This window comes from Gobio gobio, assembly GCF_949357685.1.
Source record: "Gobio gobio genome assembly, chromosome: 22".
Taxonomy (NCBI): Eukaryota; Metazoa; Chordata; class Actinopteri; order Cypriniformes; family Gobionidae; genus Gobio; species Gobio gobio.
The window spans coordinates 17,975,337-18,003,331 of NC_137118.1; the positions used below are offsets into that span (position 1 = coordinate 17,975,337).

General features: G+C 36.8%; 3 protein-coding genes across 3 annotated transcripts in view; 1 reads left to right on the forward strand and 2 right to left on the reverse strand.

The window, feature by feature from the left end:
- The window catches only part of pstpip2 (proline-serine-threonine phosphatase interacting protein 2), a 31,226-nt gene extending 23,262 nt beyond the window's left edge, over positions 1-7,964 (forward strand). Inside the window, exon 16 of the transcript XR_013815622.1 lies at positions 7,848-7,964. The gene's annotated coding sequence lies outside the window, so the exon portion shown is untranslated. The remainder of the gene's footprint in view (positions 1-7,847) is intronic.
- On the reverse strand, positions 1,303-7,947 carry mcidas (multiciliate differentiation and DNA synthesis associated cell cycle protein; the record flags this gene model as incomplete). Its single annotated transcript, XM_079805254.1, has 4 exons — positions 1,303-1,941; positions 2,214-2,324; positions 7,572-7,633; positions 7,866-7,947. The coding sequence occupies 4 exons, from the start codon at positions 7,945-7,947 to the stop codon at positions 1,303-1,305; spliced, it is 894 nt and encodes a 297-aa protein (XP_079661380.1).
- Positions 7,965-9,959: 1,995 nt separating the features above from the next.
- On the reverse strand, positions 9,960-27,993 carry dhx29 (DEAH (Asp-Glu-Ala-His) box polypeptide 29). Its single transcript, XM_079803868.1, has 27 exons — positions 27,654-27,993; positions 27,290-27,363; positions 26,368-26,481; positions 26,140-26,269; positions 25,907-26,049; positions 25,650-25,793; positions 25,441-25,567; positions 25,175-25,330; positions 24,042-24,213; positions 23,838-23,958; positions 23,157-23,759; positions 21,863-22,006; positions 21,605-21,781; positions 21,341-21,481; positions 18,480-18,624; positions 18,194-18,314; positions 17,568-17,652; positions 17,112-17,200; positions 16,895-17,023; positions 16,122-16,197; positions 14,797-15,021; positions 14,410-14,546; positions 14,236-14,326; positions 12,013-12,330; positions 10,520-10,651; positions 10,252-10,348; positions 9,960-10,129 (listed from the first exon to the last, which is right to left on the reverse strand). Exons 1-27 carry the CDS (start codon positions 27,823-27,825, stop codon positions 10,074-10,076), a joined length of 4,119 nt encoding a protein of 1,372 aa, XP_079659994.1. The 5' UTR covers positions 27,826-27,993; the 3' UTR covers positions 9,960-10,073.
- Positions 27,994-27,995: the final 2 nt, after the last annotated feature.

Genomic DNA, 27,995 nt, shown 5'->3' on the forward strand with positions numbered 1-27,995 from the left:
GGTACGCTCACCATGACGTCACGTACGCTAGTGATGCGCGGGTCGTCTCATAACCCGTGGGCCCCGCGGGTAACCTGCGGGTCGGGTTGGGGCGGGTTAAGAAATCTTCACTTATTTGCGGGGCGGGTTGGGGCGGGTCATTAAAAACAAAATAAAAAAATCTATGTATGTTGCCTGCAATTCCCTATAGCCTATATAAAATATTTGGGAGTATCTATTTTCATATTTTATTAGGTTTTTTTGATAAGGTTACAATATGAAAGCCGTAGCAACGTAACTTGCATGATGTCCCCAAGCCTTTGGCATCACGCGGCACGTCATGACAGCTGCGCGCCGAGCAGCTCCCACCACCGGCAGCCACGACAACAAAAACGGAGAGATAAAAGTGAAGATGGAAGACGAGGTGCTGGAGTCTAGCCGAAATAGATTAAACCCTGGTACAGTGGACGCCATTCTTTGTTTGCACAGCGAATGTAAACACGCTATGAACATTTCTGTGTGCTAAATAAAACAAAAGTTTAGTGGTTATGTAGCGTAGGCTATAGCCTAAACTGCCTATACAAATCTGAAATAAAAAATGGTTAAGCCTTCAAGATCCAAACGCTACTTTGGTGAAAATTAAAGGTTGAAAATCTTTATCATTATCTTGTTATTAATATGACCTGATTTATGATTAATGGTCGCGGATGCGGGGCGGGGCGGGTTTTAAAATTGATACACTGGTGCGGTGCGGGCTGGGGCGGGCCAAATAATTTCATAAAAGCAGGACCCGCGGGTTGGAAAAAAAGCCGACCCGCGCATCACTAACGTACGCATCTTGAGTTTCACTTTCAAGATTCAACACTTTTCCACGGAAGGCGGTGGGCCGAAAGTTTACTTGATAAAGTTTTAAATATGAAAATTTTTCTTACACAAACGCGTCGATTCGCTTCAGAAGGCCTTTATTAACACCCCGGAGCCGCATGGAGCACGTTATTTGACGGACAGATGCACTTTTTGTGGACTTCAAAAACAGAGCAACTATTAATCAAATTCTAAAGCTTGGATTAGCTTGGACTTTTGTAATATAACTCCGATTTTATACGTCTGAAAGAAGAATGTCGTATACACCTAGAATGACTTGAGTAAGTTATGGGCTAATTTTCATTTTTGGGTGAACTATCCCTTTAAGAAAGATCTGAAAAAGCCCATACATTTACCCGCCCATAGACCCTCCCCTTGAAGAAATTTGGACAGAAGTGGTTGAAAGTGGACAAAAGCGACGGATTAAAACACCAGGTGTAAACAAGGCCATATATCTGTTCAGTGCTCATTAGGAACCCAAAGGAACCGACAAGATCCACTTGGTGTGTGAGAGGTAAATGCCTTTCCATGTGAGAAAACCTTTGTCTTTACTGTACTATGGTCTCTTATTGCAGTCTTGAAGCATACAAATTTCCCATCATCACTGTTCATGTTCAGTTCAGATTTGATGGATGGGGTTTCCGTAACCACCTGAAGTCCATGGAAAGCCCCAAATATGTTCTTCCTCTGTACGATCTGCCCTTCAGAGGACATCTCAAGGCTTTGATTCGGAGTCAGCACTAAATCTTCTATTAGTTGTTGAGGAGCCCGTTCATCCTGGTCCAGCTGGGCCTCCAGATTCTCCAAATCTACCTGTACAAGTTCATCATCAAGCCTTAACTGCTTGGAACCTGATGGACATTTCAAGCTGGAGTCCTCAGCGTCTTCAAAGAGAAGCTCATTCCAGCTGGACCACAGCTCCCGCTTGACCCCTGATGTTGGGCTTTGTGTGTCAGTAGTGCTGGAGTTAGTTAAAGCTGTGGAAGATGGATCTGATGGCTCTTCCTGTGTCAGCAGAGAGATCCAGGAGTGTTCAGAAGAATCATCCTCTGTTGACCTCGCAGGCGTACAGTCTCTCTGGAACGAATTTGTCAAGACCTAGTAAACAGGAAGTGGAATTGACAAGCGGTCATTTGTGGACGTGACGGACAGTGTGGAGGTTAACAGGATTTCACCAATATAACATGTTCCTGAATCAACATCCTTTTATCAATTAGGAAATGATTAAATGGTGGGAAGTGGGTGTTACATACTAATGGAGCAAACACTAACAGTTTTTTCTTTACAATAACATGAACAGATTAAATGTTCACAATGAGACCAGGGTTGTGCATGTTGACTTTCTGAAAAAGAAAAAAAAAATGCTTTACATCTAGTAATGTAGCGTAATGCTCAGTCTGTTTAGCCAGATTTCTCAGCTGGGCATTCGTCTCCTTCAGGGCGGATATTTCCTCTTGCTTTCTCCTGAGAGTGGCATGAAGCTGTGGAGAGAGACACATGATTATTACTCAGTAATACTATTAGTAAAGTATGTGAGTGAGCACTGGTATGGAGACATCAGAGATGACGTGATTCATCTAAACATGTGCTCTCAAAACATCACGCACACAATGAGCACATTCAGAGTCATTCCGTTTGCATACCTGAACGAGCAAAGAATCATTGTCACAGGCTGGAATTTTCATATTGGAAACAATGTATTGGACGACATGCCACAGAATCGGAATAGATTGCCCAGTTATTTGAATTAAAAATAAAAGGATGCACTTATAAAGTGTGGCCTGAACGACTCTTGCAATGACAAGCTAATAATTTATGAGTCACTAAGCAATATAACACACAAAATAGAGAAGTGATCTTCAGTTATTATGTCACATAGGACATTTTTTACCGTGGAAATCCGCAGCTGCAGTGTGTGAATATTTTCTCATGACTCTGCTGTTCGCCAGTTCTCTAAAACGTTTTGAACTTATTTAATCCCATGGGTTTTTACACAAATAAAGCTATTTATAAAGTTTGCTTCTCCGAAAAAAATATGTCTGTTTTGTTACATTAAGTGAAACAAAGTACAATTTTAAAGAACATTTATTCTAGATTTATCATTTCTGTTTTCCAAACAATTGCTGTGTAGTAAAAAAGAAAATACTATATTATGTTACTTCAAAGTGCAACATTGGAAATTAGTTGGTTTTGACAAATTCAACATACTTTTACAACTGTGATGATTTGGAAATGAGCTCATCCTGTAGTGTGATATTTAGGCAGATTCTTCAGTTAGAGGCATTTTTTATTTTATATATATATATATATTATATATATATATATAAAATTAAAAATTAACAAAAGAAGTCAGCAAGCAGTCAATTAACTCTGAATAAAAATGAAAAAAAAAAAAAGATTCTTAAATCTTAAAAATCCTAAAATGAATGACATTTAAACTTCTCTATAAAAACCTTAAGCCAAAAAAACTATTGTTCTCTATAATGCTTGGTAGGCTTCTAAATTAATTGTAAATATGAAAAAGTGCAAATTAGAGTCTCCCCAATTGTAACGCTTTAACACTATTTTAAAGGATTAGTTCACTTTAAAATGAAAATTAGCCAATTATTTACTCACCCTCAAGCCATCCTATAGGAGTATATGACTTTTTTTTCTATCTGATGAACACAATCAGAATTATATTAAAGGGGTGATGAATTGAGAAATTAACTTTCCTTTGAGCCTTTGATATATAAAAGTTCATTGTGATATAAGAATATCCTGTAAGTTTCTGAGCTGAAAACGTCCTAGTTAGTCAAAGAAAAGCTTTTATTGACACCAGGCTCAGAAAACGAGAGATCTCAGAATATGTCGACCACTGACATCATAGAATGCAGAAGCACCGCCTCAAGCCCTGCCCACCGACTCGTGGAGCTAAACGTGTCGCTACCGAGCAATAAACATGCTGGTTCCAGCTCACGTGCGTAAGACATTGCGCTTTTGTTCGCTTCATTTCACCACGGAATCGATTGTAAACAAGATACAGGTCGAGACTGGATTTGCAGACATATTGAGATTAAAACACAATGCTGCGCCTTCTATATTGGATCCGACAGGAATGGTGCAACACACTTATGTGAGTAAGACATGTTTTTTTTTATATGTGTTAGTATTGCATTGTTACAGATCGTTTGATGTCTATTGATTCCATACCTTAGCATGCTGTCACAGGCTGGAGAAGGTGTTATTAGTTCATTCGTGATCAGACTCGGACTTGTAACGCCAGTGCTCGCAAAGCCCAACGTCCCGGGGCTGTGTTTTTCAGACGTGTGTGTGTACGGTTCGCGGTTATATTCACCGATCGGGCGGGCCAAGTAATACAGAAATAACATTCCAATCAATCGCGGACGAGAGATGAATCATTGTGTTTGTTTGATAAAGATATTTTGCGAGCCCTGTGAGCGTTTCCCAAGACGCTTTCAAAACAATCCCCACATGCACTGAGTGGAGCTGAAGCTCATTAAATATGCAAATCTTATCCAATCCTAGCCGTGGGCGTTTACTTCCAAGTTTTCAGTGCGGCACGCCAATCAAAACCGAGCGTTTTTCAGAGAGCCTATTACTTATTCATTATGATGTTTTTAAATGTAAAAAACATGCGAACGTCATAAGTTGACCTCAGACAACAGTATACAAATTTTTAAAAAGCCAGTTCATGACACCTTTAATAAATATCCTGATGCTACCAAGCTTTATAATGACAGTGACGGACGGGGTCCATTGAGTTTGAAGCTCAAAAAAAGCACATCCATCCATAATAAACGTGCTACACAACGGCTCCGTTAATAAAGGCCTTCTGAAGCGAATCGATGTGGTTTTGTAAGAAATATATCCATATTTAAAACTTGATAAAGTAAAATATCTAGCTTCCGGCAAATCGCCTTCCATATTTAACTTACGGAAAAAGCATAACTGGGGCGACGCATCACTGTTTTTTTTTAGCTTCAAAGCAGTGGCGGTTCTAGACCACGGTAACTAGGGGGGCCAGGCAGGGGCCACTTGTGCTTTTAGGGGGCACAAGTTAACATTTATCTTAACCAGTAGTTAATTAGGTAGTTCACCTAAAAATGAAAATTCTATCACCATTTACTCACCCCCATGTCGTTCCAAATATGACTTTCTTATGTTGAACACTATTAACTTATTTATTTTATTAAACTGTTGTATAAGAGCAGTAGGCTATCGCATTTGCAGTCATGCTATTCTGGGTAGAAAAACTTGTGTGATATTGCACTCGTTACTCATGTTAATGCTTAGTCTATATCATGATGTAAATGTGAGGGCGTTTTCACACTGGCAGTTTAGTTCGAATAATTGGTAATGTGAAAGTTGTCATGACCCAGGTGAGCTGAGCTCAGGGGAACTGAATTCGAGACTGCCTGAAGGAGATGCTCTGAGCTTGGTTGCGCAAATTGCGCTCGAGCTGTGCTGCGATTCATGGGAATATGAAAGCAACAGCTAACATACGACCAGCGGGCCAGTGGCGGACCACTGGAGGCAAAGTTGGCGGCCCGCTGGCATTTTGCTCATTGTTTTCCTAGCGGACCACCAGCAGCAGCCACCACTTTTCCGACAGTGCTCCGCTACCGAGCCGCTGGTTTATATTACATGTTTTCTGGCCGCCCACGGACGATCCACGGGTCATATTATTCACAACTGGGTAATTTATAGTTAGATCCAATATAATATTATTTTATGCAATAATCAAAAACAAAATACACAACTGCTAATAACCATTGTATATGTATTTTATTGGATAGAGGCAACACAAATGCGTAACAAGCTAAACAAATGGAAATAAACATAAAATAACTAAACATTATGGTAGCCTATTCAAAATATGTACTTTTGTTTTTTTTATTTATATTATATATATATTATATATATATATATATATATATATATATATATATATATATATATATATATATATATATATATATATATATATATATATATATATAAACAGGATACATAATATTGTATTTTATATTATAAGATTAAGGACTCGGGTGCGCAAGAAAAGTAACCTGCGCATGCATTTTATCAGATGACGATGTATTTAGTTCAATAAAACACATGTAGGCTAAGGGATGATAGTGTTGATGATTTACCTTGGATACGAGCGAGAGGGAGCCTGCGGTGTATTCGCGGTTTAGAATGCGCTCTGAAGCGGACCACAACAAACGTGCCCAGTGTAAAAACGCTCTGAGACTAAAACTCAAACGGGCATTTTTGCCGCATATCTTGAATTTTATAGACATTCTAACTAAGAAGCACTGAAATGGTTTGGTTAACAACATTCTAACTAATACAGGTTTTGGAACAACACGAGGGTGAGTTACATTAGGTGTTTTTATTTTCTTTTTGGGGGAACTAACCCTTTAACTTATTGCCGGATTATTGGAAGTCTTTTTTATTTGGCCATATACTGTATCACTCTGCAGTCTCTACACGTGAAGTAAAATCATTTTAAGTTCATTTATTTATTTGAAAAGTAATGTATCTGTAATATGATCATGCATGCTCAATTTATAAAAGTAAAACTAAACCATTTATTTTACATGTTTTGTAGCCTTCTTGCTCTCTGTTAGCGGACTCTTCGCAAAGTTAGCATGGACATAAAAACAAACATCTAATACTCTAAGCAACACTGGACAATTGGATAAAATAATATTATTTCTCGCTATATGTGAACAAGACTGAAATTACATTATTTTCTGTATCTTTTCTCGGGTATGCCTATCTGTCATATTCGCACATGAATGGTTCTTTCATTGCGTTGGTCATAATTTATCTTTGGCTGCATCTTCCTAATTCGGAATATGATCAAAGACATATGTGTTCAGTTAGAAATTAGAAATTTTGAAAAAATATATATTAACTACAAGTAGGCTAAATGAACCAATGACTGAATGGAATTCAAAGTCGTCAAGTCAGTAAAATTAATCTACAGTAGCCTATCACTGCTGCGTATGGGTGAAGTTACACACAACACAACGTGTATAAAGAGAGCTTATTTTATCTATAATCAAGTGCGTAGCAACCATTATAGCCCGTGTTTTACAACTATTTGAGCGAATGCAGACTGAGTGACGAATCATTCATAAACAGACTACTTGCGTCCCACAGCGAGCAGCCTCCTCATTGCTTCTCTGCATTGGTTATTGGTTATGACACAATAAAGTGCTCTTTTCATCACTCACCGCCACAGCAAAAACCGCACATTGCAACCAGTTTAACCAGTTTTTTGTTTGGTGCGATATGATTCCAAATTTACGGGGGCCAGAAGGGGGGCCAAGCTTGTTGACACAGGGGCACCGGCCCCCCTGGCCACCCCCCTAGAACCGCCACTGCTTCAAAGTCAATGGACCCCATTACTGCCATTATAAAAGTTTGAAGCGGCAGGATATTTATTAATATAACTCTGATTGTGTTCATCAGAAAGCAGAAAGTCATATACACCTAGAATGGTTTGAGGATGAGTAAATCATGGGGTGATTTTCATTTTAAAGTGAACTACTCCTTTAACACTCTAGAGGGGAAATTGTAAAGTTTGGGGGACAAGCCCAAAAAAGAGCAATTCTGGCTAATTTAATTAGACGCAAAGATGAGTAATAACTTTATAGTATGCAAGATGTAGCCTATGCAGCATTGTTATTGTTAAAGCTGCACTGTCTCACACCCACCTGTCTGTTCAGCTCCAGAGAGAGATCTGTGTTCTCTGACACTTCATGTGACTGACATTGCCCTGTGGATAAGAGTTAGATTATTAATTTTTTTTTTTTAAATAACACTATTCAGTTTTTTATAATTTACAATTGAAAATACTATAATATTTGTAGCTTAATAACAGAACAATAATAAAACGTAGGCTAATTAAAAAACAATGTTAGCAACATATTTCCAGATGTAAATTCATATCCAACTTCTTAACTAAGTAGGCTATTTTGTCATTTTCTCAGGTCTGCACCACATCTCACCTGTGGCAAAGTCCAACAACAGATCTTCGTTAGATGATTGGATGCCTGGGCTCGCTGCATTATCCTGCTGATGAAATGTCATAAAATAACTCTAATGCAAATTCTTAAGCCTTTTTCATTCATTGTACAGTAATAATACTACCATAAAATAAGACAGCGGAGTGTAGAAGCAGGTCTGCATGGTGGAGGGATGCGAGTGAGCATGTATGATGCGAGTGTTGCGGTCAGTCAGCCCTAGGGTGACATCACAGCGCGACCGGCGACCGTTGTCGTCAGGTGCGTGTGTAGCGACGCGTGTCTGGAGTCCGCGCGCTTCAGAGCGCCGTTAATTTCAGCGGCAACCGAAGCTCCGCCCACTTCAACAGCTACTGTTGTAGTTTACGTTGGATTCCATCACATCAGGATTAATACTTCACAATGAGCGGGGCACAACCTAGCACTTTTTGACTTTCTCAGTTTGTGTAAATGCACTTGGGGTTCAGAGTATTTATTTTCCCCCACATGTCTAGTACAATTATGTGGTTTTGTTTCATTAATACAGTGTATACTTTTTTCTTTATTTACCCTGAAAGAATGGAAGTGAAGAGTGACAACATGCCCCATAGGTGGGGTACACTGTAACATGTGAGAGGCACATTGTAACATGACCATATGACAGCTTAAAATATTATCTGATACAAAAAAATAGGCTACAAGACAAACTAAAATATTTTGTCAATAAAATACAATTATTAACTTTTTCATATAAAATAATTAATAAAAATAAACACATTTTTGAGTTTGACAACACACACACCACAAAACACCGCTATACAGCATAGTTCAAATTCAAAACATAATAATTCATCATTTCTGAACATTGACTCTCAGTCTTTATTCACTTTTTTCTTGTGGTTTCTCAATAGAATTCATAAAAGTATAGAATATAATAGCATAGTTCTAATAGGGGCACAATGTAAAGCAGTGTTACAACATGCCCCGCCTGCGCATTTAACTGTTAGATAAATAGTAAGTGTGACATTATAAATATAACATATTGTTTCCAAACTTAATATTGCATATTAATGTTGGATGTTAAACCTGAAGAAGAACATTTTCAGTTAAAAAGGATTTTTGTATGAGCAACTTTCACAATAAAAGTATGCAAGCAGCTCACGTAATGCGTTAAGAAAACTTACAACCCCAGTGAGCGAGATAAAGGGGACTATAGTGAGAAAAACTCACTAGAAAGATACAAAGCAAACTTACACATTTCTGGAAAGTATACGGCAAGAAAGGAGAGAAACATTTAGAACTGAAACGGTTAGAATGTTCGGTAGACTTTATCCATTTTTGCTTTGTCTTTTTATTCTCTGAACTTTTCTGGGGACCCCTTAGAATCATCTGGAGGACCCCTGGGGGTCCCCGGACCCCAGTTTGAAAACCCCTGGTCTATTATTAGATATTTTATTTTAAGCTTTATTTCAATTACCAAAAATGATTTTAGTAGTTTTAGTTAACAATAACAACACTGAGAGAGGTTTTTCTATTCTTTTTTTCCGATTCTATTCTATTTGTGGGAAAACACTTAACGTGGTGTAACATGATTCAAGATCTACTAGAAGTCTTGATTTCCTGCTGGAAAGAACCGTGTGTTGTTGATGGGTTTGTCAGGAAGTACACTAATGTAATTATTAATTTTTATAGGCTTTTAAAGCAGACGGATGTTGATGTGGAGCCTGAAAGCATGTAACTCAATTTCAACTTTAAAAGAGCCCAGACTATAATTCATATACTGAGAGCTAGTGATTTTCCTTCTGAATAATATGATTTGATTTTTGAAAGATTCCGTCCTCAAAGTCCACTGTGTCTGTGACATTACCCAAGTTAACCTTAAATGTCTATTATTTATGTATGATAACTATGGTCAGACTTGAGACTTGAATCTTAACCACTTCACATAACTTGATATTGCATTCATGTCTATCAATAACAAAACAATTACATTATCACCACAAGATTGTTCGTCTGCATTCCCACTGGCTTATAGTAAAAACACAACCCTGTCAGTCTATTATGGTAATGGGGTTTAAGAATACCACAAACATTTTGTTTGTCTTAAAATATTTTTATTCTAGTTTGGCAACATAATTTACAGTCTCACCCCTCAGTGAGGTTAGTCAACATTTAATTCAGTCAATTCATGGTTGAATGCAAACAGGCACTTCCTCAGAGCATGCTTTCTGACTTGATCAGTTCTGTGATCATCTGTATGGTCTTCTCATCTGAAGAGGATAAAAATGAAAGACGGCATCATGTGTGCGTTCACTACACAAAGACTGTTCGAAAAGGTCCGACTATGATGAGGATTCATTTAATAACCAGTTACTTGTACAGTTAAAGTTACCTTCCAAATTCATTTTAGGGTTGGCCAATTTCCTCTCCAGGAGGGAGTCCATCAGCTTGCGAAGGTGTTTGAAGATCACGCCAATTCTGACTGGAGCCTGATGGGAATTGAAACAGAATAAACTGAGATAAAGGTTCTCACAGTTTGACAACCCATTTTTGTGATGCCTCAGTGCTCCTGCCAATGATGTGATCAATGCAAAGCAGGTAACCAGCCAAGCATGGATAACCAATGAAACAGGACATGCATAAAAAAACCTTTCCCTGACCTGGAAGTAGATCCATCCATCCAGGGAGATTAGCCTCTCCCTGTGCTGCACATCGATATCACCTCCAAACAGCAGCATTGATAAAGGAGAGATCAACGTAGTGTCTCTTAGGAACACCTTAGAGTATTTCACCTGTAGGCAAAATGTGAAAATTTGTGATTCAAAATGTACAAATGAACAAAAGGGTCAATGACATATAAGAGTGTCTATAATAATGAAAAGAAAAAGTCATTTAGAAAGAAAGGAAAAACAAGTGTCAAGTCCTTAAAAACCTACATAATTTCTATTTATGTTGGTTTCATATGGTTTTGAAAAACTTTTTAAAAGAAATGCTTCAAATTTAGTGACACCATTTTTATTTCCAAAATGTTTATTACAATAAAAGTATTTATTACAAATATCATGAATTATTAAATCTATAAATATAATTGTTTTTAGGAGTCCCACCATATGACACTTTACTAACCTCGTCTTGTCGTATTTTTTCAGCAAGTTGGTCACATGAATTTGAGGACGTTTTTGCAAATATTAATAAGCAATTTGATTAAAATATATGATCTAAATACATAATTTTAAATCAAATATTTTTTTCTAAGAAATAATAGAATATAATGGCAAGTTCCTTAATAAGGTTTTCTTGTCAAACATGTCCCGTTTTTTCTTCTTTTTTTTACCTTATGCCCCAAAAACAAATGTTAAAATGATTAAAATGAATTTTAATACAGAAATTAAAAACATGTCCATCATAGAAGAGGTGTATTCATGTCTACTTGTGAATATTGTTCAAAAGTTTGGGGTCAGTGAGATTTTTATTGGGAAATTAATCATTTTATTATATTAATTTTATTAAGCAAGGACATTTAAAATATTACAAAATATTTATTTTTCATATATATGCTGTTCTTTTGAACTTTCTATTCATACATTTTTATATAAATTTATCACGGTTTCCACAAAAATATGAAGCAGTTCGTAGTTTTCAGAACTGTTTTCAACATTAATAATAAGATAATAATTTCAGCATCAAATAGTATGGTTTTCAGCATCAGTCTAATATGATGAGCATCAAATCATCATATTAGAATGATTTCTGAAGGATAATGTGACACTGAAGACTGGAGTAATGTTGCTGAAAATTCAGCTTTGAATTTACACTCAAAAATATTTTAACAGTTCTTTTGAATTGTAATAATATTAAGTAATATTATTATTTTTGATAAAAATAAATGCAGCTTTGGTGAGCAAAAGAGACTTCTTTCAAAAACTGACCCCAAACTTTTGAACAGTAGTGTAATGCATTTTCAAATAACAGTTCACATTAGTTAAACAAGCAATATTAATAGTAATGCTTGCCTCACCAATAAATCAAGTTAATTTGATTGCCAAATAATAAAATGCTACCAGAGTAAGCCGTGTACTAGGATGTGACTGACATGGGATAGATTAAAAAAACACAAATGTCAAAGTCATATATTAAAACTAGCCCAACACACCTTTTCCTGGAAGAGCAGCCAACCATGGGTCTGCAGGAAGCGGTTGACGGAGGAGGGGTGAACATGGGCCTTCCCCTGAGCCGTCTCAACCACACACACCACCCGATCCTGAATGTCCACAGAGGGTGTGAAGAGAATACGGCCCACGCTGTCATACAGACCCGCCGTCAGCACGGCGTTGAGAACAGAGACGTCCTGCTTGGAGAGCGAGCCGAGGGCTTTCGGTTCAGCGCTGGGCCGAGAGCGAGCAGTCCGGCTGAGCTTGGAGGCTGTGAAACCGGCCTGCTCCACCATCCTAATGAGCTCCTGCTTCACATCCTGAGAAGGAAGTTAAACACTAAATAGTTATGTCAGTTTAACGCATTGCCTATAGTTATTCAAAAATGCACTTAGAATTCATACATTTAGTTGAAAAAAACCTCAATACACCTTCTAAATTCATTCCATACATTTTGATATTTTTGTGATTTAAAAAGTCATTTTTTTTTTAATATTAGCATTTGAAAAACGTTTAGCAATAAATCCAAAGCAGTGTGGTGTACCCAACATGCAGGAAGCCATTTTGTTATCATTTCACAGACAAGGACCCCTGTAGACCAAAAAACAGTTCTGCTTCTCAAATGTCAACTGAATTAACTTCAGTAAACTTTATTTTATTCATGATTCAGATATTCATGATACTGTTTAAAAATTCTTTTTAAAGCTTGTGCACAAGATGAACGATAACCATATTAGCGTCCACACCAGCAGTTTTTGAAAACGATACCATTATCGTCTCCATGTAAACAACAAAAATGTGAATTTGTGAAAACGGTGATGTCATGTGCATGTGTATTACGTGTTCAGTCAGTTTGACAACGTTGTCGTCTGTACGCAAAAACACAAAAGGGAAAAACGTTTCTGTTTTTAGTACACCGTTGCCGTGTAAACGCACCCTAAAACAATTTTTTGGGGTAATTAAAATAAACCTGAAATTTAAAGCTACACTATGTAACTTTTCCATCCACTAGAGGTCGCCTGTTCAAAACAAAGGCGTAGTTTGATGACGCCACGTTTGAGCGCAGAATCTTGGGACATGTGGTCTTCACCTCACAGCCGGTGGAAAACAGTCAGGATAGGACTCGGGCAGAAATCATGTTCATGGATGCGATTATTAACATTACTGTAGTATGAAGCAGAGCAGGACCGAGTGTTGTGGAGCAGAGCAAGGCCGCAGGACCGATTAAAGGGCGGGAGTTTTATTATGACACAGTCGCCACTTCCTCTTTTCCAGTCATGAGTATGAGGTAACGCAACTATGTTTATCGTATTAGATATATCTGAGTGTGTTGAAAAGGAAGTTATGACGTTCGCTCGGCGGCTGCTATGACACTTGTTCACACTGCAGTGAGAGTACAGCGTTTCTGCTAAATAAAACCGGAAACCGAGGGTAACGCAGATATGACGCAGTCGACAGGCGACTTCCTCAAACGCATAGCTCACACGTCCCGGTTCCTTGGTTAAAATAGCAATTTCTCACGATTTACAAATAGTTGGAAACATTTGGGATATTCAAAGTACTCAACTGAACAAAATATATAACACTGGCCTAGTGGTTTTTGGATATTTTACTGCAAAAATCTTACATAGTTCACCTTCAAATATAAATATTAGATGTTAAAGTTCAAGTACTAAATTACTAAAACTGAAATCAAAACAAATTAAAGCTATATAGGTTACAATAAGGTCCCATAAAAGCACAACTATTCATTAGTAGTTAATGTCAGCTCAAATTCATTCAATTACAGTAACAGATACAACTTTGGATTTTAATAATGCATTAGTAAATGTTGAAATTAACCTTAACTAAGATCAATAAATGCTTTAGAAGTCTTTTTCATTGTTAGTTCATGTTAAATAATGCAGTTAACTATAGTAAAGTGTTAAAAAATTAGTAAAGAACTAATACAAATGACAAATATGACAATAAATAATACTAAAATAACACTGGATGGTTACATCACAGAGATAATAAATGGGCATATAAATGATGTGTGAACAAAATTTATGAAACCAAAAAGAATGTTGGACACACTTTTATACCTTAAAGAAACTTTCAAATTCTATTTGCACACACGCATATCAACCAACGCATGTTCTAGCATATCAGACGTACATTTGTTAGATTATCAGGACTCTGCAAATGAATCAGCAAGTGTGTTAGGAGCTGTAAGAGCATGTCACCTCAATCGTCATGAGAGCCGTGCGATTCAGGAAGTGTCTCCTGCAGTAGGCCATCTCAGCACGTGTTCCCTCGCTCCGTGAACTCTTCCATCTGTCAATAAAACAGTAACTTCATTACAATGCTTTCACTTCCTTTGTCCGTGAAGTACTGTTTTGTTGATCACGTGTGATTACCCAAGGTAAGCATTGAAGATGGTCATGTGATCTGAGTTTGCGACTGCTAGAGCATATTTAGCCAGGTTGGCCTCCTCCTTCCTGCTCATAGGAGTAGCAAACGGGGACTTCTCAGACATGGCCGCTGCAATGGTGGCCTGAAAGATAAACAAACAAACTTGTATATTATGTTATATTATGAATTTCTCACTTTGGTTTTGGACCCCATTGACTTTCATTGTATGGCTCAAATCAGTTAAAGCACAATACAAAAATATTCTTTGTGTTCCACAAAATAAAGAAAGTCATACAGGTTTGGAACAACATGAGGGTGAGTAAATTAGGACAGAATTGTCTTTCTTTTTTTGTTCAAAATTAATAACATGCTGAAACCCCCCCCCCGCTCACAATGGGTTCCAGGCAGCCAAAGATGGCACCAAAGATGAGCATTTTGCCAATCTTGACATTGACAGGAAGGGCAGCCAAGTGATGGCCGAGCGGTGTTAGGGTGTGGCTATCTTGCTGACAGGCGCTGATCTTCCTCAGCAGACTGACAGCATTACACACGGCCTGCGGCTGAGGCGCATCAAGAGCTTGACACAGGAAATCCTCTGGAGAGCCATATTCACACTTCTGTTAATACACATAGAGAGGGCAGTGTTATTCATGAAAAAAGCAGACTTTCAGTTTGGTTTTAAACCTTTATCCCAGTTTCTACAAAAAATATTAAGGAGCATGTCTTTAACATTGATAATAATAAAACAATGTTGGTAATACTTTATTTTGATGGTCCACTTTAGATATTCTACTGACTATAAGTAACTTTGCAATTACATGCCAAACAATTCTACTAACCCTACCCCTAACAGTCTATTAATGCTCAACTAATACTCTAGATTAAGATTAAGAGTACCTTAAAATGATCCATAGATACTGACATGCAGCCAGGATGCCATTTATATGTGCCTGATTTCGATGCCGGGGAAATACATATAGCAAATGTGCCTGTGAAAATGCTTTATTTAAATACAATATAGGTAGGTCTAAATCCGGTTGATCATTGTTATAGCATATATATTGTTATATCGCCCAGCCCTAAAACTTGTATAGTTTTTGTCAGTGTTTATTTAAAAACATCCAATAATGCTGAATATAAGATGGTAAATATTTAATTGATGAGTTGTCAATAAAATATACTGTAGGGGATTTTACCCCAAAATTCAACATATTGACAAAAAATTATAACTGCAAAGCCACGTTTCGCTGCCTGGAGTTCAGTTGTTTCAGTGAATTGCAGCGTGAATTCCATGCTTTTCTTTTCTGTAGAAGTTGGCAGTCTGTAAGAATATACCTCAGATTTCTTGTCAAATCTGTTTGTACAGTCAATCTCAAAGCTATTTTCCGTTTTAGATGTGTTTTGTGATGCTGCCACTCAGTGGGCATAACCGCAGTGACTCTGGTCGACGGTGACGGCATGTGCATATCCTCATATTAGAATGATTTCTGAAGGATCATGTGACACTGAAGACTGGAGTAATGATGCTGAAAATTCAGCTTTGATCACAGGAATAAATTACATTTTAAAATATATTTTAGAAAAGTTATTTTAGATTGTAGTAATATTTCAAAATATCGCAGCTTTATTGTATTCTTAAATAAAAACATTAAAATATCTTAACAACAACAAACTTTTGAATGGTAGAATAGATTAAAGAGAAAAATATGGTACTTAACATAATATGAAGGCAAAGCTCCTCCAAAGGCACTCTGAGAATCTCAGGGATAGAGTAGTCAATGAAGCTGTCAAATCTGTTGACGGAAAAAAAAGAACATGAGAATTCACTCACACTTGTGTGTTAAGACAGTCTATACATAGTACAAAAAAGTGTATATTAATCAGAAAATAGAGATCTATCCATTGTATAATATTTGTTTTACTGTTTTGAGTTTTCTGTTTCAAGTATTGAATCATATGAAGCTGTTTTTGCATACTTTGTGTTCAATAAATTCCAATATATTTTCAGCAATAATAACTAAATTTACTTCTCTTGCGATTAAATAAAATTCCCCCCTTAAATATCTTTGATATTGCCAACCAAAACAGGTCACTCATCTCTGATGAAAGGTTAGTACTGCATGTGCCACAATCTATAAAGTCACCATAAAATCAAAATGGACAATTCTTGTTTATGTAATATTGCAGTATTTATTATAAATGATTATTGAATGGCCCTCGTAATTTTTTATCAAAGTAACTTCCCCTCCCTCTTGCAGTGACATCTCTTCTCTTATGACGTGTTTACCGGCGCGAGGGCAGGGCAACCTGTCACTCACATGAGATCCACCAATAGCAAATCACAACCATCCAATCAATTCCTCATGGATAAAATCAAGCCCCGCCCTACATTTATTCTTATTCAAGAAGCCGTTTCACTCGGATATACATCACAATAGGGAAGAAAACACTATCCCATCTCCCGTTTAAAACATCTCAAAGGTGTTGTACCTGAATTTGGGATAAAGGCGGAAACAGAAGCCCTCTCGAACACGTCCTGCCCTCCCCTGCCTCTGGAGGGCGCTGGCTTTACTCACAAACATCTCCACCAGAGAGCTCATTTGGCTGCTTTCATGATACCTGAAACAAGAAACAGAAGACAAACACTAACATTCAAAACCATTCAATCATAGACAGTTAATAACAGATATTTTCTGCCCTGCCTCACCGATTTTCTTTTGTTTTTCCTGTGTCAATGACAAAGACCACATCAGGAATGGTGACGCCAGTCTCAGCGATGTTTGTGGACAGAACGATCTTAAAGAGAAATAAAGATGTGACAGTGGTGTATACATATATGTACAGCGGAAATAGTAATTCATAGTTTACAGTCACATGACCAGCATGTGGGGCAAAACATCCATAGAACTCCAGCACAGGCCAATCTATTTTCCATTTCAAAAGAAGGCTAATGTTTTGTGGCACTTGTCATCCATTTACTAAGATCAAATTGAATATATGCCCAATGCTTAATGGTTCTTTGAAAAACGCTTAATGAGAAACTGCGCATTGTGTTTATACTCTGGGTTCATCTGCTTGGTTTACCCGCCAGTTGGGCATTTTTATAAGGCTGTGACGTCACATGAAAACTGTATATGCTTTATATGCTATTCTGAATGGGTACCTTTCTCACTCCAGCAGGGGGCACTGTAAATGCAGAAGACTGGTCCTGAGATGACAGTGAGGAATGGAGGGCGACCAGCTTGTATCTAGATATAAACAAACACAACATAAACATTTGATGATAAATACATTTTTGAAATGCCATCTACAGAAATTTCTGTTTAATGAATATATATTTCATTGCATTTATAGCCTACTTCTTCATATATAGCATATTTCTGAAGGATCATGTGACACTGAAAACTGGAGTTTTGAATGATGCTGAAAATTCAGCTTTGACCACAGGAATAAATTACATTTCTAAATGAAAAAAAGAAAACAGTCATTTTAAATTGTAATAATATTGCACAATATTACTGTTATTACTGTATTTTTGATCAAATAAATGCAGCCTTGGTGAGGCTTATTAAAAAATAAAAAAAGCATTACAAAAATATTAATTAGACAGTACACAAAACAAATTAAAGAGGCCATATTTTGCCCCTTTTTGTCTTGATTTTGTTTTCTCTATAAGAATAGGTTTTTATGCTTGAATGTTTTACATATTTGACATTGTTGCAGCACCTCTCTTCCCAGTCTGTCAGTAATGCTCTGTTTAGTTCCTGTCTCTATTTAGGCTGGAGTTACCTGTTCTTTGAGCTGAACCTCTTGTCGGTGGTCAGTAGATCATGCAGCTGTTGAATATGAGCCAGGCCTGGGAGGAAGACCAGAACCGCACCATCCAGATCACGAAACTGAGGTGATTTATCTTAGGAAAAGAACCAGAGGTACTCCATTTATTCATTAAAACATTTCACAGTCTTTGAGGTCATGCTTCCATCATCAAACGCTAGTAATAATAAAGTATCCATCCTAATGAGGTGCATGTTCAGTCACTATAACTGTGCATACAGTATATGTGTTGTTATTTTACCAAGGTATGCCAGAAGGTCTAATATCAGATCCATATTTATCTTGTTGGGGTTCATGTACTGCAGGGCGTGTCGCGTCCGGCTGCTGAAGTGATCCAGCTCAGGGCCCAGATCCCAGCCTGAACCAGAGTCCCTCACAATCAGCTCCTGAACAGAATACATGAACAAACATTTACAAAATAAAACTACTCAAGAATTTGAGTAGAATTATAATGGAATGAGTTTCAAAGACATTCATGTAACTGATCTGATGTTAGTGTAGTTTTAAAGGGATAGTTCACCCAAAAATGAAAATTATGTAATCATTTACTCACCCGTAAGACTTTCTTTCATCTTGGATACACAACGATATTAAATCTGAGAGCTTTCTGTCCCTCAATTGACAGACTACGCAACTCCCACTTTGACGGTGGTATATTAAAGTTCCAATCCATATGAATTGAGCGGTTTAGTCCAAATTTTCTGAAGAGACTCGATCGTTTTATATGACGAATTTTAGGGCTGTAACGATTTGACCAAAAATAAAAACCTCGATTAATTGAACATTTGACCTCGATTACGATTAATGAACGATTATTTTGCTTTTTTTTGTTGCTTTTTTTGCCCTCATAAGGTTTTTGAGTAAGTTCACTGATAAGGTTTGTACTGTCAATATTTTCTACTATTAAAGGTGGATTTTTTTTTTCTAATGAAAAAGTGCATTTCTTTGTGATTTTAAAATACTTGAAGGAAACGGGTCACTTTTAGCAGTTATTGTCTATGGGAGTAGAGATATGAGAGTGATTGTGTGTGTGAATTAGTCATAACGTCTCTATTCATTATGAAGCTGTGTACCTTATCAAAGGTATTCAAATGTATGCCTATAACGGTTGAGTTTCTAAGCTCCTTTAGTGACTTTAGTCACAGGACGGCGGTGACACTGCGTTTCTGCGCGTGATCTTCACGTGATGTGCGAGCTTCTGTCTGAGTGTTCGTTTGTCACAATATATCAGGCATTAGTTCAACATAATACACATCTGATGGTCGAAACTCGCTTTACTGTTCAAACTGGCGGGACTTAAACCACATACAAATGACAAGCTTTGTGAGGACTTAGGTGAAAGAGGTCTGCCTTCAGGGCGCGCGCGCGTGTTGTCAGAGACGCGACACGGCTCGGCTCTCTGTGTCACAGAAAAAAAGCTGAGCACTGAACGGATACGTATTGTTGTTTTTGAATAGTGCACAATCGCTTTAAATGTTGAAACTGGCAAGCCTTTAAATGCATGTACTTGACAAACTTTATGAGCATGAAAGTGAAAGCGATCTGGCTTCGGGGCTTGCGCGAGCCGTCTGTGTGTGTGTGTGTGTGTGTCAGCGCGAAGGCTATAAGAACAGCAATTAACTGACCTGTATAAACTGTGTAAAACATGCAGTTACTATAGTGATTCTGCGCATCTATAAACACAGATAACTGCTCCTGCATCTCTCTGTGTGCCTACAAACTGCACTTGATGTGACTGACGGGGCGGAGTCACGTGAAAACCAAAATAACCGACATGGGAAAAATACGTCGGTTAGAAGTTCTGAATGTCGGTTTCGGTTATTTTTCGATTAATCGTACAGCCCTAACGAATTTAGTCTTTTATTCACATATAAACATTAATCAATGCACACATTAGTTTTGGTTCCGCAAGAACCAATGAGGTTTGTTCTCGTCAGTCCAGCAGGTTCGGTTGAGCTTCTGTTTATGTTCGCTGATCAATGTTTATATGTGAATAAAAGCCTAAATTTAATCTGTTCATCATAAAGTGATTGAGTCTCTTCAGAAAATTTGGACTAAACCGTTCGATTCATATGGATTAATTTTTTTTACGATCTCTTTATGAACTTTTTGAAATGTCAAAGTGGTAGTTGCGTTGCCGTCAATGGAGGGACAGAAAGCTCTCAGATTTCATCAAAAATATCTTCATGTTCCGAAGATGAACGAACATCTTATGGGTTTGGAACGACATGAGAGTAATAGATGACAATTTTTTCAGTTTTGGGTGAACTATCCCTTTAATTAATTACACAAAAAAAACAGTATGAATTACCTATAAACATGTTTCAATACATGTTTATTTTTAGAAAAATGTGATGAGATTAATCATCTTTAAAATGTCACCTACAGAAATGTGCATTTAATTAATTAATATATATTTCATTGTATGTAATAAATTAAGTTACTTATTATGGAGCATGGAGCATGGTCCTTTAAATCAGCATATTAGAATGTTTTTTATATAATCTAAGTAACATAGTACACTGAATAATTATTAAAAATGACAGAGTTAACATTTAAAATTATATAATGATTTATCACAAAACTAATGCTACATCCCAATTTGCCTACTTATACTATGCCCTATAAGTATGTACTGTTTTTGTGAAAACAAAGTACATACTTTTGAGTGTGTAACAGAGAGTAGGCAAGCTTGGGGACATACTAATTTCGTCATAACTGTGTCTTTAACGGACAGCCCTGTTGCATAGTTACATGCATCCTGTCACTGTTTAAACTGCCCTGTCAATCATCTTGTCAATCCTCCACATTCAATTTCTGCCAGTTGTGAGTCTGGAGAACTCTCCTCATGTGTCTGCAATTTGCATAATGATGCTTTTAAAAGTTAATGACCAAACATATCTTTATAAAAGTTCACAATGTTGTTGCAGATAAAACATAATATGGATAACTTTGAATAAATATATTTTCGTCAGGTTAGATACTGATTATTAATCACTCAAATCAGAGTCACATGTTTGTAGTTTTTGAATTGGGATGCAACATAAATCTTGGACTAATGAAATTCTTCTGTTGAAAAAGAAAAGTGGATTTCTGTCTAACCTGATGCAGAAGAGTCTTTCCTCCCTTCTGTGCGATGCTGATGCTGACCTCGTCTTCCTCCTCCACAAACTTCTGACTGTAGTCCGAGTCCTGCTCCAGGACATAACCCGTCTCCTCCACGATATCCTCCAGGTGAAACACCTACCACCACAGTTTTTTAATGATTTTTTTCTTATTTGGATTTTAATTGGCGTTTATAACAAAATAAATGATGCATTATGTAAAAACATTTGTTGATATTTATTTAGATGTATATAATCTTGCCTCCACAGGGAAAGTTCTGCCTGGTATGTTGACCACAGGACAGCGGTTGAAGTAGTTGGCAAACTTCTGACAGTCGACTGTAGCGCTCATCAAGATCAAACGTAGATCTGCGCGCTTATGAACCACTTCTTTTAGTATGGTGAGGAGGAAATCTGACTGTACGCTGCGCTCGTGAACCTAAAATATTGATACATAAGTTTTGGGTTATATGGTCCAGCCCTAAGTGTGGGTATATCCCTAGATATATGCGAGCATGACCTCGTCCACGATGATGTGAGTCAGGGAGCTGAGGAGCCGGTCCTGCTGTAGTTTGCGCAGAAGAACTCCAGTGGTGCAGTATAGCAGTCGTGTGGAGTCACCAGAGCGGTTCTCCATACGGATCTGGTATCCGCACAGTGAATTCTGTAATGCAAATATTCACAATATTGTTATCATGGTGTCTCTGCCGTCAACTACCCTTAAGACACCTTTACAAATGTTCTTTGGTGTCAACTTCTCTGATATGGGTTTGAAAATCTTTTCTACCATTTTTAGGAAAAGTATTAATTTAACTCTAAAAAGGTCATGTGGTGTTTTCCTTACACTCTGAATACATGTGAGTATCTTGATCATGTTTTTATTTTTTTATTGAATATTTGTCACGGACAAAAAATTTGTCAAGTTTTTGGGGAGTTGCACCACATGACATTTCACAACCCAAAAAAATTTAAATTAAAATGTTTTTATAGACAAATTGACTTTGACATACAGTCATGTGGGTCGGCAGGGGTTCTTCTCTATGATATTTCTGGTTTTATGTTGTTGTTTTTTTGTTGTTGGTTTCACCACATGACTTAATTTGGAGCACAAACATTTTTTTTTTTTTTTTTATAATTTTTGTAAAAAGGAAATTAGTTTTTTTAAACAAATATCATGAATTGTTTTTTCTATTGGTAGCACCACAATATTTCAGGCAACATTCATTTTATAAATATTAAGCAGTTTTGTTAAATTTTTTTATATAAAAAATAATAAGAATAAGAAATAATAAAAAAGAATAATGCCAAAAAACTTAATACATTTTGATTTTCCAAGAATTTCATTCTCCCCACATTGTAAAAAAAAATCTAAATACATTTTAATTCTGAAATGACAAACATGCAAATCATCAAAACAAAGGGTGTATTCATTTTAAATAAATTTCTGAATATTTTTTTTTTTAAATTAGCGTTGTCATTGACCCATTTAATAAAAGTATATTGACTTATTAATTTGTGTTAATATTTATATTATTTATACTTAGCTAAATATTTCCATTTAGTTTAAAGTCTAGTTTTCTAGTTAAAAAAAATAAAACGTTTTAAAAGATTATAAAACTACTTGTTGTTGAGCCTTAAATTGCAGTTTCTCTAGGATTGTGCCTTGTGGGGTTTGAACCTACAACTTTTGTGGTTACTGGCCCAAATGTTTGATTCCCATCACATATCACCTGACCTATTAGAGATGAACAACATTAAAAGTACGTTTTTTTTCCACACACGCAGTTTTATAAAATATCTTCCTGAGATCTAACCTTGCCTCCTGGTCCATCCTCACTCCCCAGCTCCTGTGACACCCTGCTGGCCAGACTCGTGGCGGAAATCCTTCTGGGTTGCGTCACCACCACATTGCACGGCTGCGCGGCCTCCCCAGAAGCCAGCAGCTCCTCCAGGATAAACTGAGGAATCTGTGTGCTCTTCCCACTTCCTGTTTCCCCAGCGATCACCAACACACGGTGGCGCCGTAGGGCCTCTAGCACCTGCCCACGGTGCTGGAAAACAGGCAACTGCTCCCTCTCAGTCAACAGCCTGCGCGCCACAGGAGAGCCTCGTAGTTTGAGGAACAGCTTCCGGGATGCCTCGTCCACCATGAGGCCTCCTCCATGCTGGGGCTCGTGGTCCTCCTGCAAGTCCAGGTTCTCCCAGGAGTCTTCCGGTTCAGTGTCCTGGAGACTTTCCTGCGGCTCGGACTGCAGTTGGAGGGCCTGCTGCTGTTTGAGGCGAGTGAGCAGACGTGCAATGAACTGGTCTCGTGGTTTGTTGATGGCGCAGCGGGTTTGCTCCTCCTCTTTTTGTTCGTCATCTCGCCACTCAAGCCACACGTCACGGTAGGTGGGCGGCAGCAGCTGATGCACAGACTAATGGAGATCAAAGGACAGATGAAATGAATGAAATGCATAAAGCAAGCCTAAAATGTGAACGGTTTTGAAACTCACCTGTCCTTTGATTAGTTTATAAAGGGCTAGTGTGGCTCCTAAGTGCTGGGCCTGCATGCCGTCTTCAGTCAGGATAGTGGGACACACCTCCAAAACGTCATTAGGCCTCTGAACGCGCACTCTGACATCAAGGACAAATAACCAGACAGTCAAATCTGCATTCAGTACAGTCAGAATCAAAGATGCAATTTTAACACAACATACTTGCTTTTCCAATATCTCCCAACTGCAACTTTCTCGAAGGATGGTGGAGGGCTCTTCGGGAGGTTTTTCCTGCACCAATCAATCAAAAACTGTTTAGGCGACTTGCCAGTCCAGCTCCTTGATGTGTAGTCAAAGTTTCGGATGTCTTTGGGCTCCTTCTGCTTTTTCTCCACTACAGCATCAACAATTACAAATGATGGGGTTAAAAATCAGGGATGCAAAAAAATACATTAATATCCGGCAATGAAATCTGGAAAATTATTACATAGCATAAAACAAAACAACACAATAAAGTAACAGAATTAAGTTAAAATAAAAAAATGAACATTATGACAGCATACAAAAAACAATAAAATAACAGCATGAAGTTAACATAGAAGATACAATATAAAAACAATAGCACAACAAATACAATAAAATAACAATGTAAAACAACAAAAATAACAGTGACAAAATAATTAAACAGCATACAATAACTAAGAAATAGCAACAATATAATGTAACAAAATAAAAATTTAAAATATGAAAAACAAAATCATAGAACGGCATAAAATAAAATATCACAAAATAAACTGAATGGTGAAAATTTAACATAAAAATAACATGACAAATCTCTTATTTTATGTCTTATTTTATTGTATGTTTTTGTATTCTATTTGGTCTTTAGTTTTATTTTATGTTATGTTATTTTATGTCAAATCGATTAATCACATCCAAATTAAAAGTTTGTGTTTACATAATATATGTGTGTACTACTGCGTATAATTATTATGTATATATAAATACACACACATGCATGTAAATATTTAAGAAAAATGTGTTATATTTATATATAAAATATTTGTATTTATATATACATAATAATAATTATACACAGTACACACATATATTATGCAAACACAAACTTTTATCTTGGATGCGATTAATCGATTTGACAGAACTAAATACAAAACAACATAACATAAAACAAAATCATGTAAAATACCATTAAAAAAAAAAACATAAAATAAAACAACAAACTAAACAGAATACAATAACAAAACAAAAAAAAAAGTAAATAAAAAAACACCACAAAACAAAAATAAAACTAATATAAAAAATATACATTAAACTAAATAAATAAATTCTCTTACTTTTTTCTGCTGGTGGTGTGCCTGCTTGCTCAAAGAGGTTGAAGTTGAGTTCATCCTTGCCGTCAGTGAGTGTAACTGGCTTCTTTTCCTCTTTAGGAGTGTCTTTAACTTTGATAGCTGAATTAAACATTGGATGACCCTCCAAATACTTCATTTCTGTAATGTAAACAAACACTATTAAGAAACAAATTCATAGTAACACTTCCTCACATTCTTTACAATGAACAAATACCCTTAAAAGTAGCGAACACTGCAGGCACAGAGACCTTGCTGGATGACTCTGATCCGATCTTGTGCTGTCCTCTGCCCTGCTTTGTCTTTCTTGGCTTTTGCTCCTGCGGCCATGTCCTTGGCATCATACAGCTGAGCGCTCAGCAGCAGGTATCTGTCATTCTGCAGGAAGAGTGCGTGAATTTATGGGAAGCTGCAGGGGTAATAGCTGCATATTATGGAAACTAGACTGAGTAAAACTCACAGGATCAAACTTCTCCTCCAACTCTGGGTTATAAACACCTGTGTCCGTGTTTTCCTCTTCTTCGCTGCTCTGATCTTCAGATTGTTCGGCGTAGCGCAGTATCCACTCCTTCATACTGCCGCCACCACCATCTTTTACAGGAGTCTGCCATCAAATTAAATGTTTTTGACTCTCAAAAGATTAAAGTTATGCTTATTTGGATATTACTTTCATGTTTGTGAATGTAAAAGTCCTCATAAAATGACACTTTGACTCACCTTTGCCTTAGGTTTCTCCTCCTCTTTGGGTGCTTCTTTCTTGGTCACCGGCTGTTTCTTGTCCTCTTTAGGAGGTTGGAACTTAGGGCGAGTCTTCTGCTTCTCCTCTTGCATCTTTTGGCTGAATCCCTCCGGTAGCTCATCTTTATTCAAGGAAAAGCAAAACAAGGGGTTAGGTTTGAGGAGCAGAACTTGGGTTTATGAAGTTTATGACTGCAATCTGAAGCTTTTACCGTCTCTGAGATTCAGACAGAGCCAGTCGAGCGCTGAGTGCAGATCGCCTCCATACAGCACACTGCTCTTCATGGCCTCCTCGATGTGCTCCGTCTTAAACTGGAACTTCTGCAAGGCTGTGTACAAATCCTGCCAAGCAATATATGATAGATGTTCATTTAAAATTTGTAGATAATACATAATATTCTATATTTTTTGCGATTTTGGACAAAAAGGAAAATAATTACCAGCAACTTTTTAGAGGTGAGTCTCCCAGATATTGGTCCTTTATCAGCATGTTCTTGCCTGTAATCATTGATCAACTTGATCACCTTCCTTTCCAGGTCTGGATGGATAACAACCTTCAACACATGCAAAAAAAAAAAAAAGACTGATAATATCAATAACTGACATTGATGTGTACACTAACTTTTTATGCTTATTCTCACCAAGCTGCATTCTCACATCAGAACTACAGTAAAAACAGTAATATTATTACAATTTAAAACAACTGTTTTCTAGAATATATTTTAAAATGTAATGTATTCCTGTGATGGTAAAGCGGAATTTTCAGCATCATTACTCCAGTCTTCTGTGTCTCATGATCCTTCAGAAATCTGTCTAATATGCTGATTTGATACTCATGAAACATTTATTATTATCAATGTTGAAAACAGTTGTGCTGCTTCATATTTTTTTGGAAACCATGATAAATAGAAAGCATTTATTTGAAATTATATATATATATATATATATATATATATATATATATATATATATATATATATATATATATATATATATATATATATATATATATATATATATATATATATATTTTGTAACATTATACATGTCTTTATGTAAATTTAAAGCATCCTTGTTGAAGATTTTATATATATATATATATATATATATATATATATATATATATATATATATATATATATATATATATATATATATATATATATATATATATACACATGTATATTACTGACCCAAACTTTTGAACGGAAGTGTATTTGGGTATTCATGCGTTCAAATCTAATCATCTGTCTGCAGATTTATGCAGAAGCCATTTATGCAGGTCAGTTGTAAATGTTATTTTTAGACTGGGTAGGTTTTCAGTTTGTATAAACATGAACTATATATGAATGTGAGACTTACCTTCAGGATTGATTTATCAGACACACCGCTTGAGTCCGTCTGTGCATTAGTGTTTAGACTATATGTTTTGGGAGCTACAAGAAAAAAAGGTAAACATATTAAAGACATTTGCAGACAAAATGTCATGACTGTACTGGCTCTGTCTGGAAATCATGTGAATCAGTGAAACAATTTAACAAACACTTACCGTACATAATAATAACTCTTATTGATTATTACATTACACTGTGCAACTGCATTCAAATGAGAAATGTCATAAACATTTGGATTAATCTATTGTCATATCTAATTACATAACGCCTGTGAATGTCTTTATGAATCAAACTCCTCACTGTGCAATACAACTTTTAAAAGGACGCCTGACCTCTGGTTTTGTTTTCCTTCGAGGCTGATTTCTCATTATTTGGTTTCTGTTGGTGTTTTTTGCCTGTGGATTCAGATGCTGCATTGGTCGCGTTCACAGCAGCAGCAGCAGCAGCCGGAGCCGGCTGCACACTCGTGGGAACTGCTGCCGACTTCTTTTTCTTCCCACCCATCACGGAAATAATCAGTTCAAGAGTCTGTTACTGATCAATACACAAAATTATCAACATTTCTATAAACACAAATCCTGTAGCTAGAAAATGAAGACTAAAGAAGACTGTGCTGACAGCCAGCTAAGCCAACTCTATGAGAGTCTGTGTGAAGGCTGAAACTACAGTAGCTT